Source organism: Furipterus horrens, unplaced genomic scaffold (genome assembly GCF_987537825.1).
Source record: "Furipterus horrens unplaced genomic scaffold, mFurHor1.1.pri manual_scaffold_6, whole genome shotgun sequence".
NCBI classification, from domain to species: domain Eukaryota; kingdom Metazoa; phylum Chordata; class Mammalia; order Chiroptera; family Furipteridae; genus Furipterus; species Furipterus horrens.
In genome coordinates this window covers 160,661,219-160,673,763 of record NW_028327176.1, presented here as the reverse complement: position 1 = coordinate 160,673,763, position 12,545 = coordinate 160,661,219, and the positions used below count along the sequence as shown (strand labels likewise).

The 12,545-nt window shown below is 34.0% G+C and overlaps 1 protein-coding gene across 1 annotated transcript in view; it reads left to right on the top strand.

Moving 5' to 3' along the window:
• Window positions 1–12,545, top strand: part of TRDN (triadin) — a 106,471-nt gene that overhangs the window by 63,714 nt on the left and 30,212 nt on the right. The window contains exons 3-4 of the mRNA XM_090279807.1: window positions 5,429–5,593; window positions 6,585–6,617. Of these exons, the coding sequence (XP_090135933.1) occupies window positions 5,429–5,593; window positions 6,585–6,617 (198 nt within the window). The remainder of the gene's footprint in view (window positions 1–5,428; window positions 5,594–6,584; window positions 6,618–12,545) is intronic.

Genomic DNA, 12,545 nt, shown 5'->3' with positions numbered 1-12,545 from the left:
CCCCGAAAGCCTCCTGAATCATCCAAATAGCTTCAACAGAGGAATGTTCAAGCCTAACACAATAATTGATGCAGATTCATTGCTCTACTAACTCATTTATTTTGAAATGATGGCCACACAGAACACACACTCAACTAAACAGCTTCTACCGTCCCCACTGACTAAATAGTACAGCGAAGTCATCATTGTTCATACATGTGCATTCCTGTCCACTCTTCTTGGCTACCGGGTTATATCTATGTCACACAAACTCTTCATGTTATATTAACAATGGCTGGACTTTTTCTGGACAGATCTCATATAATACTCATAATACCTTTTGAGGTAAATATTCTTACTCTTATTGTCATATTACAGTCCAGAAAACTTAAGCACAGAGAACTTTTGGTTTTTTCCTCACTATATACTAGTTTTTTATAATTGGATATACTATAAATTGGAGTATGAACAGCATGAGGAGATGAGGCCTTGATTTAATGTAGTGACTTTGGAAAATCAGAGTCCTCAATGAATTTTGTAGACATGGCAAAAGTTGATTTTCTGAATATCACACAGCCATTATGTGGGAGAAACACTGGGACCAGACCTACGTGAGTAAAGAACTAACCTTCGGTGCAAAATTTAAGAGTGTTCTATAAACTCAATAATTAAAATAAATAACATTTAGAGCAATATTTAAAAACTTTAATGCAAAAATCCGCGATGACAAAATATCAAAATTTCAAATAAGGACAGGATTATTTTTACTGAATTTTCCTTTTGTCTCTGGTTCCAATATGACTTGACAGGACATGAGGTAGGGGGCTGGCCTGAACTTGAATGCTATCAGTCTGAGCTCACAGCCCATGTTTGTAATCATTGTTTGCTGATGTTTTTCAGGAGATGAAAGATAAAGAAAAGTTGAATATAACTTAAAAAACATAAGACTGATGGTCAAAATTAACGTTGGAATTATGGTTTGGTTCTTTAGGAGTAAAGCAGAAAAAATGACTAATTTAATTTCCTTAGTATATTTAGAAACTTAAGAATCTGTATAGTTTGGCTTCAAAGACAGAGATCAAATAAAAATCTTATTTAACTTTAAACTTTTCCTTGCCTCTCCTGGAACTCTTTTATGAGTGCCAAGTATCCAATTACTGATCATAAGGAGCCTAAAGCATTTCCCCTGTATTTGGTTTTTTATATTTCTGTAAGAGCTAGAAGATACAATTAAGAGTGACTTGAACACTGAGAAACATTTCTTATCTCATATAACAGAATTGCTGGAAGAGGCATGATTATTCCAAGATTGGATAATTCAACTCCTCAGCAATGGAATGGACTCAAGTTCTTTTATTTTTAACCTTTGCCTTAATCAGTGCGGCAGCTACAGTCCTCATGGTTATAAGGTGGCTACAGCAGCTCTGGGTTCTCTGATGCTGTGCAACAAATTCCTTGTTCCCCCCTTTCATAGTATGAAAACCCTTCTCAAACTCTCTCACCCAAAATCTCATTCTAGAACCAAAGGTGAATTCATGATTTTGTCTGATAGCAGTATATTGTAACAACTGAAAGTCATGCTCTTGAGGGCAAAAAAATCAGGTTTCATCATTTACTAGCTCTGTGATCTTAAGCATATTATTTAAATTATCTGTCTCTCAGTGTTTTTATATTTAAAATAGAGATAAAATAATATAACTACCACATTGCATTATTGAAAGGAAAAAAGTGAGTTAGTATATGTAAAGTCCCTAGAATGATATCCTGCAGGTAATATGAACTTTGTAAGTGTTAGCTACTATTATTTTTAGGATGATCCTCACCGTGTTATATGTAATTTAACTCATGGAAACAGGAGAGATAAGAAAGTACAATTACATTAGTATTCTTAAAGAGGAAGACATTAATAAAAATTTTGGTTGTATTGTATACTATTCCCATTGATATTTTTTGGATATGATTTCCAAGGGAAGGAATAAGAATTGAGTTGAGGACTGCTATCTTATTTCAGATATTTCCATATCTATATTTATAAATCTATCATCTTTTTAAAGTTGTCCACATGGCTAAAAATCAGAAGCCAATCTCAAACCAGCAACATTGACTTCGTGAAAGTAGCCTTATTTGACTATTTTAGAACCAGGCAGTATATATGTCTTCAGAGTTTATATCATGCATTTAAACATAAGGATAATTAAACAGATATCTATTACGTTGGCTTTTATTGTTATGTTTCTCAGCGAACACTTAGAAAGAAGGGGAATGAGGAAATGGTCTCAATCTATTCAGATCATAAAAACCCTATTGTCAGTAGTCTTCCATTAGATATAAAATATACTAGTGCTAAAATGTCTTTAATGATGCCAGTACAATCCAATTCTTTACATATAATTCTTTTAAAATTCTCAATTGCAATGATAAAATTCAATCATTTCTTTTCTCTAAGGTTTAATTTAACCATTCAGACTACCATGTCATGCTCACATGAAGCTCTTCAGAATGTGGTAAAACAAAGATCAAGGAGTGAAGTTACAATGACACTGAATCCTGAAGATAGGTTTCCCTGAGACCAGTAATTTATAACTTGTCATCTTTGGATGAGTTGTGAATGTCCTGAAATAGAACATGAAATTTAAAATTTCCCCAGAAAATCTTTTCTGTCATATAATTTTCCCCTGTCTGTGGGAACTTACCCATCAGCATAAAAATGGAATATTTCTTCCTACTTTACCAATAATCAACAATAGAAAACCCACTATGATTCTAGTCCTCCTTCAACCATTTCTGAATCTGCCACTTACTTTGCAGCAAAATATACTCACTACCTCTAAATTCTTCCCATTTAGTCTGAATGCATTCCTCTGAAACCACCCTTTGAAGATTACCAATGACATCCTCATCATTAAAGCTAAAAGTCATTCTCACTTGACCCATCAGCTGCATTAGCCAATTGATAGTTCTATCCTCCTTAAAGCAATTTCTTCACTTGATATCTGCCTAGTACATTTAGTGCTCTCTATTTTTCTGCCTTTCAGTCTCTCTCTCTCCTCTCTTTCTCTTCCTTCCTCATCCCTCCCCCTTTATATCTCCTTCCCAGACTCCATTGCCAGTTCTTCCCCACCTCTGATTTATTTCTATGCTTTTTGTTCCGTACAAGGGACCTGCTAGTGCTTAATTGTCTTAACTTCATTCAAAACAAGTTTGTTAGATTGTACTGTGACAGCTGTCATATCAGTGTGCATTTTTAAAAAATCACCAAAATTGGTAAATTTTTGTGCATCCATTTTAATATTGAAGATGGAAGATACACAACATTTTCAGCATATGCCTTATTACTTCAAAAATGGTTAAAATGCAACAAAAATGACAAAACAAAACAAAACAAAAAGATTTGTGCAGCATATGGAGAAGGTGCTATGACTGATCCAACATATCAAAAGCAGTTTGCGAAGTTTCTTGGTACTATGGACTTTTTGGCCAAATAATTATTTGTTGTGGGGGGCTGTCTTATGCATTGGAAGATGTTTAGCAGCATCCCTGATTTCTATCCACAAGAAACCGATAGTGAGAGATAGCGACATACTCAAAATATCCAAATCAATAAAGTTATTGGTGAAAATGAAAAAATGTGTCTTTTATTTCATGGAAAAAACTAAATGGACTTTTTGACCAACCCAGTACATTCAGAATTTGACTGTATCTCACCACACACACTGTTAAAACACTGATAGAAATTACTGTAAATTTTCTCCTGGATTACTTCATTTGGCTCTTATCTGATCTTCCTATTTCAAACCTGGCATTCTCTCAATACTCAACACAACAAATGACATTATATAAGTCAAATTACTTCACTTTCTTCCAATGACTTCCTATCACAGAGGAAAAGAAAAATTTTGGAGTACTTAACCTTTAGATAATATAATATGTTGGTATAATTCTAGTCTCTTAAAATATCAAAAGGAAGACAATTTCTGAAAAGCTAAAGTAGTTTTTAAAATTAAGGAAAACATAAATCTAAAATTTAATTAGAGATTAATGAAAATTCAGGTACAATTTGTACCATGTTTCCAGATAGATCACCTCTTCAATCAGATCTTAAAAGCTATTCTTACTCCTTCAGAGAAATTTGCATGTAATTTTAATGAGAAGACCAAGATTTTGGAAATTTCTAAATTATCTAATTGGTTGCATTTTAATTACTTAATCTTTCATTTCACAAACGCTTTATATCACCTAGGACATAAAAAAGGAAAGATTTACAGACTTCATTTTATTTTCTAGTTCTATCCATTACAGTTACTAGAAGTTCAAACACTTTATTTTTAGGTATTTGGAGATCTAAGAAGGACAAACAGACGAATCTAACTGGAGCTACGTATGATTATTACCTTGGCAATTTCATATTTCCCTGCTGTATCAAAAATTATAACAATAATTTACATATTAGTCTTATTTTAGTCACAGCTAGTGAAGTCAACTTGGAACTTACAATTTAGTTCAAAATTTACAAAGCCATTTTCTCCACGATGCTTTTCAGTACAATATGGGCCAATCATGAGCTCTTCTATTCCTGACCATTCTATAACCTAAGGATACATTATTTAATTTATTCCTATTTTTCCCCATGTTGAACTCTTATTTAGATTAAAAATTTCTCAAAGGCAGTTTTATTCTTGCTTACCACATAATATATGAAACACAAATACATGATAAATTCTCTTTTTAATTGAATACACATGCATACTATGACAAAATATAGCTTATATAGAATTGGTCAAAAAACTCATTTAGCTTTTTCCATAAAATAAAAGACACATTTTTCATTTTCACCAATAACTTTATTGATTTGGATATTTTGAGTATGTCGACTATCTCCCACTCTTGGTTTCTTGTGGATAGAGGCCAGGGGTGCTGCTAAACATCTTCCAATGCATAAGACAGCCCCCACAACAAATAATTATTTGGCCAAAATGTCAATAGTACCAAGAAACTTTGCAAACTGCTTTTGACATGTTTGATCAGTCATAGCACCTTCTCCATATGCTGCACAAATCTTTTTTCATTTTGCATTTTAATCTTTTTGAAGTAAAAAACATAATATGCCAAAAATGTTACATATCTTCTTCCATCTTCAATATTAAAATAGTTTCACAAAAATTTACCAGTCTTGATAAGTTTTCTTAAAATGCACACTGGTATGACAGCTATCACAATACAATCTAACAAACTTGTTTTGAATGAAGTTAAAAACAACTAAGCACTATTAGAGCCATCAAACAGGAAAAAACTAAAACTTTTTGGCCAAGCCAAAAATGATGAGCAAAAAAATTATGGCCACGAAATATTTAAATCCATAAATTGACATAGAACAAATCAGGAAAAAGTTTTTCTTAGTTTCTTTATGAAAGTAAGTGTAAAATTTTCTTTTTTTTAAAATTACTTTTAGCAAGCTCTATTTCCAAGATTGGCTCAGATCCTCTAAAATTCATACATCATGCTGTGGAGGAAACCACGGACTGGGTCTATGGCTTCTTTTCTTTGTTGTCTGACATCATCTCATCTGAAGGTGATGAAGAAGAAGAAGATGATGGAGACGAGGACACTGATAAAGGTATGAAGAGTATAGCGGCACATTTAACTTCTATGGCCGTTATTAGATATGCATTACAGTGGTTTGCTTAAGTTTAAGCACACGTAAGAACTTGGGTCAGTCTAAACCAAAGTGAATATACTTCTGAGTGCTCATAGAGAATCAACAGGATGTTAAACTCAGTAAATTGGTCTCATTTGACTTTCACCTTCTAGCTTATCGGCCATTATGGTAAAGATGTCAAAATCAAATGCTACCATTAGAGTAGTATCATAGCGGGGTTTTATTATGTGCTACCATAAACTCACAAGAGAAACACATTTGTATGCTTCTTTGGGGAAAATTAGTAGCTATTTCTAAAGCTTACCCTTAGAAAAGTTAAAATAACAGTAAAACTAAATATACATATAAATGTTTTATACACATAAGTCATATTCATAGTCAAATACTAGAAAGCGATCCTACTAAAAATCACAATTATTCAACTAAAGTATATAGTCTTTCACATATATTAATGAAAAAAAGAAATAAACTCAAATCACACATAAATTGTTATTGAGTAGGCATGAAAGAACATAGTATTTTGGTTCTGCTTTTTAGTGACATTTTGGGGTAATTTTAGTCATCAGACATCATGCATTTAGCCTTGACAACTAAGAAAGCTCTTATTTTAGCCCTTTCTATGGCTTTGTCTGAGTTTGTGTTTGGCCTTAGCGAGAGGTGGAGAAGAACAATAGAGATCTGAGATGAACATGATACATGAACCATAATATATAATTTGTATCACTGCCATAATTTTATTGAACTCATAAAAGTAAAACTATTTCTAATAGATTTGCATAAACAAAGATTATATTTAAAAACTGGAATTTAGGAAAGTAATATAAGGAATATTATTGTCAAAACTAATAATGTGCTTAAGAAATAAAAGAAAAAGAAAATGGAAAAATAGAGAAGCAATATTATGCTATGCTACAAGTTTTTCTAATTTGTTGTTTTTGTCTTGGTTTAGGAGAAATAGAGGAGCCTCCCTTGAAAAAAAAAGGTTGGTTTTCTTTTTCCATCTTTAAAACACATTATTTTCTCTTATTGTAACACTGATTTTCAGTATGACTCAAATACAGTTTACTTGAGTTTTAGCCTTAATTTATTTTAAATATAGAGTATTTGTTTCATGATTAGATCAAGATTTATAGTTAGCAAAAGAAACACCTGATTCTTCCCAATGAAGCTGATCACACTGTTTTTCAGTTGATTATTTAATTGATGCCTTCTTCAGTACATGCGTGAATCTATGTACACACAAATCAATGTGAGCTGGAATTATGGGAATGAGGGATGAATTCTGTAGCCTTGGAAATAGCCCAGAAGATCATGTCCATGATCTTTATTCTCATCATGGCCAGATTTATTGATTCTAAAATTTTCTTCTTAATTTATTATTCCATTTTTTAATTTTTAGGTAATAACTATGAGGTATGGTGGTTGAGATAGTGTGAAGGATAATAATCTTGGAGGCACAAGCACATTCAGTCAGAATGTATCATATATGATCCTGCAGAAGTACAATTACCTGGGTGTGCTTGGATGTGCTATAGAGAAATTCCTTGTAGGAATAGCTGGCAGTCCTTAGTGACTGAATAGGATGTTCACAAATTCAAAAGATGGGCACACACTAAGGCTAGGAAGAAGTTGTATAGCTATGGGGTAAGAGTAGGAATTGTGTCTGCAAAAGACAAAAGACAAAAGGGAGCAAGAGATACCATTCTGAGGTATATTTAGTATGATCAAGAAAATGCCATAGCCAAATTTGACACAATTGATACCTTTTAATTATTGCTGCACATGTGTAGCAGCAATATGTTGGATATATGTATCCTAGAGGAGATCTTGCTGGCTTCTGTTGCTATCGCCTTAGAACAACTGAGGATGGAAACAGTGGAATCCAAATTTGGAGCTTCAGCCTTGCCTGAGCAGATGATAATCACCTCACCATGGAGAGTAAAATCCGCTTAGTGTATATTAATTTGGAAAATATAAATTTGTCCAACTAAAGAGAGCTGTCACAACTGTGACAAAGCCATCCAAAAAGAAAAGTGTTCATGAAGCTATGGAGAGGAGAAAAGATGGGTGTCCTGATTTACAGGATAAGAACTCAAGAACTCAAGACAGACTTACTAATCAAATCCAGGTTTAAAGATTCTATATTAGTTTAGTAAGTTTTTGAGGTCAGAAACATAGTCTTTTTACATCTGATATCCAAGGAATAGTGCCTAGAAAGAACATAAACAAATTTTAAGATAATCAGTTACTAGTCATCAAGTGGAAACAAAAGAGGAAAAATCAAATAAATAATATTTTCTTAGACTTATAAATTAAATTCTATAGAACTATCATTCTCCATAAGTCAATACTTAGTACTTAATTAAAAAAGTGTTCTTCTTTAATTTTAATTTCTCTGTTTTTAAAATTAAGTTTTATGTAATGATTAAGATAAATTGCAAATTCCTACAAAGCTATTTAATTCTTGTTTCTTAAGTTATTGCCTTGATTCATCAAATCAACAGAAAAACTATTAAATAATAATTTAAGATACTATTTTTAAACTACCAATAATGCTCATTAATTAAAATATTTTAAGGGAGATATGTGTTTAAAACCATGTATACTAATGTCTTCTTGAAGGATTATTAAAAAGAGAATTAATTTGAAAATCACCTGAATATAGTTTCTTAATACTACTATGTATTCAGAAAGTTACATGGGAAAAATGGACATTTAAAGAAACATCTTATGTACCCTACTTTGGATACAGAAGCTATGTAATTACAAGCATTAGTTGAAGTAGACTAAAGTAAATACATTTCACCCTTGCTTGTATGGCTCAGTGGATTGAGCACCAGCCTGCAAACCAAGGGGCTGATAGTTCGATTCCTGGTTGGAGCACATATTTGCTCTACAGGCTGGGTCCCCGGTTGTGGGTGCACAAGAGGCAACCACACACTGATGTTTCTCTCCCTCTTTTTCTCCCTCCTTTCCCCTCTCTCTAAAAATAAACAAATAAAATCTTTTTAAAAGATTACAATTATAATTTCTTAATTTATAAACTTTTGCAGTCATGGAGGCAATGAGAGTTTTGAAAAATATATTTTACAAAGCATTTCTAATACTTATTATTCACTTAAAGGCATTTTCAGTATTGTTATTTGGGGAGACTTGTTATGAGTTTATCCTTATTTTGTGATGGGTTATTTTATACATTTTTGTATTTAAAAATTGTAGTTTAGGAAGTGTTAATTTGTAATCTAGAATTTAGCATCTAAAAACATTTGTTCTTTATTTGTCTACATTACTCGTCATTAATGTCTTCATTAATATTCTTTCCCATTAAGATATATTAAATAATATTTAGCTATGTTATATTAACTAAATTATTAGGCTGTGGAATTGTTTAATTGTTTACTCAACTGCCCTGTGTCTAAATAAAGTATTTTATTTAAGTGAATTTAAAGTATCACTTGAATTTGTACAGTTATTGCTATTTTTACAAAAATAAAAATTCAACTGCATAATGAAGTTTATAGTTTTAATTTGATGTGGAATAATGGAAAATCTCAGGGTTGCAGGATTATTACAAAGATTATTAATATGAATGAAATTTTTGAATCTGCTATTCCATGGCTTATGTTGTTATATATAATATAGCTTTAGAGTATTAGCTGTAGTACCTAGTTTCTTTATATTCTTCTTGCATATACTTTTAAGCTTGTCAAAATTTTAAAATATTAAATTCTATTACCAAACACTCCATGATAAGATTTCAAGGCGTGGAAGCATTATAATTTTTTTATTATGTAATTTTTTTCTTTTTATTTTTTACTGTTCTAATTTTTAAATATCCTTTTAAAAGTATAGTTTATTGACTATCTTATTACAGTAGTTCCAATTTTTTCCCTTTGCTCCCCTCTGCCCAGTACCCCCCCTTCCCTCCAGCAATCCTACCCCCTTAGTTCATGTCCATGGGTCGTTCATATAAGTTCTGTGGCTTCACCCTTTCCTATATTATTCTTAACTTCCCCCTGCCTATTTTGTACCAGTTGATTATGCTTCTTAATCCCTGTACCATATCCCCATTTCTCCACCTCCCGCCTCCCATCTGATAAATACTCCAAGTGATCCCCATACCTATTATTCTGTTCCTATTCTGGATTGCTTAGTTGGATTTTGTATTTACTTTTTAGATTCAGTTGTTGATAGTTGTGAGTTTGTTTTCATTTAATGTTCATATTTTTAATCTTCTTTTTCTTAAGTAAGTCCCTTTGACATTTTATATAATAATGGCTTGGCGATGATGAACTCCTTTAGCTTCACCTTGTCTGGAAAGCACTTCATCTGCCCTTCCTTTCCAAATGATAGCTTTGCTGGATAGAGTAATCCTGGTTGCAGGTTGCCTTTCATCACATTGAATACTGCTTGCCAGTCCCTTCCTGCCTGCAAAGTGTCCTCTGAGAAATCAGCTGATAGTCCTATAAGCACCCCCCTGTAGGCAACTCTCCATTTTTCTCTTACTGTCCCCTGGACTCTCTCTTTATCTTTCATCTTTGGCATCTCAATCATGATGCATCCTGGTGTGGTCTCTTCTGGGTCCAGCTCGCCTGGGACCAGTATGTCCATTTCCTTCACAAAATTTGGGAAGTTTTCCTCATTTTTTTCAATTCTTTCTTCCTCATTCTGCACTGGTTGACTGTTCTTTTCTTCCATATGTTTCAAATCATTGATTTGAACCCTGGTTTCCTTCCCTTCACCATTGGTTTTGTGTGGATTTTCCTTCATTTCACTTAGCATAGCCTTCACTTCTTCTCTTATGCATTTGCCATACTCAAGCATATCTGTCAAGCCTGTGAGCATCTTTATCACCAGTGTTTTGAAGTCTGCATCTGTTAGGTTGTCAATTTCCTCATCTGTTAGGTTGGCTACCTCCTCGTCGCTTAGTTCTCCCACTGGAACTTTGATCCGTTCTGCCTTTTGGGCCATACTTCTCTTTCTTCTCATTCTGACAGGCTCCTGTGTTTGGTTGCCTCCACATCCCAGGTAGAGCTGTCACACCTGTCAGTACAGGGAGACCTGTTTCACCACGTTGTGGTGCTGAATGTGGGAGTGGGGTTCAAGAGGGAACAATGCTGCCTGCCCAGCACTCATCCCTTTTCTAGGCACCTCTCCCACTTCTGCACCAGACTGGCGCCCCTCTAGCTGCTGCCCTGATTGTTGTTCCCAGAGTGGGTGGGTCTACAGATGTTCTAGGACCATGGGGGCCCTTTAAACAAGCGGACTCTGCTGAGAGACTGGCAGTTTCTGCCTCCACCCCCACTGGTCTGCACAGTAAGAAGCAATGAGGCTTGATATTCCCCGGTGCCTGGACTGTGAGCTTCGAGATCCAGTGAGAAGCTGAGAACGCTCCCCAGGTGTCCCTCCTGGCTTTTTAAAATGTGTGACTGTGATTTCTGCTGGACTGCCACTGCCACCGCTGCTGCCACCAACACATTGCACACTCTCCACACTGTATCCTCTCCTCCTACCTGTCTGGATGAGTATTTCTTCTTTAAATCTTTGCTTGTTGGACTTCCAAGCAGTTTGATTTTCTGGAACTTCTGGTTGTTTCTAGTTTTGAGGTAGCTGTATTCCTTCTTAGTTGTGGCAGAAGATGCAGCATGTCTGTCTATGCCTCCATCTTGGCCCTGAAGTTATATAATTATTAAAACATAATTATAATAATAAAAAAAAACATTGGAAACCTTATTTCTTGGATCCATTTTGTGCTCTGCATGGTGGATGTACTTTGTTTATCTGGAACAGTCTTTTTAAACAGCATTTTCATATGAGGTTATACAACATGAATATACTAACACCACACTTCTGAAGGGCAAACAAGTGTAGATAGCATTAAAAGAATCAAATTACATTTGTATGCTTTCCTAAATTTGATCTGTCTGAGAACATATCTAAGTTTATAATAACATTACTTCTACTTTACAAAATAAAGGAATACCCTTCACCCATCCCCAAACTGCTAGAATGCCAACCAAAGCAATCACTGGGCCTTCCTGCCTTGTCCTGCTTATATCTGCTAAAGAAGCATCATGTGTATTTGCAGGTGTTTTGTGTTCCAATGGGATGTTCTGAAGTGACACATAGGGTAGAATGGGGTGATCAGAGCAATGACAATATCATTTAGTGACTTTGCTTTATATTTAGCTGAATAATATGAAAAAGGGCATCGTTCTTGAAGGAGAAACCCATGAGAGCAAACCAAAAAGAGTATCAATAGGAAATAGGAAATGACGTCTAAAAATGGCTATTAAAATTTTTAATAAGCAATTCTTTTTAGTTAGTCTCAATACTTGTTCCTAAGAAGTATCTTTGGTTTATGAGAAAGCACTTTGATGAGATCGGGCACGTTCAGGGTGGTATGACCATAGACTAAGAGAAGGCACTTTGAAACAACCAAAGCAGTGTAGGTTAGTGATACTAATTCTTTTAAATATAACTGGGATATTTTCTGAGACAGCCAAACTTATAAAGATGCAATGAATAAAGCCAGAGATGTCACATTTCTGTGATTCATTTCAGATGAAATATATATTTTTTAAAAATAAATTTAAAATCTACTTAATGTAATTACGTTAATTTAATTGTACTTAAATCTCATCATATTTCATTTAAAATAAAAAAATTTTAGCCCTGGCTAATATGACTCAGTTGGTTGGAACATGGTCCTGTAAACCAAAAGGCTGCTGGTTTGATTCCTGGTCAGGGTACATGCCTAGTTTTCAGGTTCTGTCTCTAGTCAGGATGCGTTGAGTGACAACTTGTCAATGTTTCTCTTTGACATCAATTTTTTCTCCTTCTCTCCCTCCCTTGCCCTCTCTCTAAAATCAATAAGTATGTCCTCAGGTGAGGATAAAAAATGTTTAGT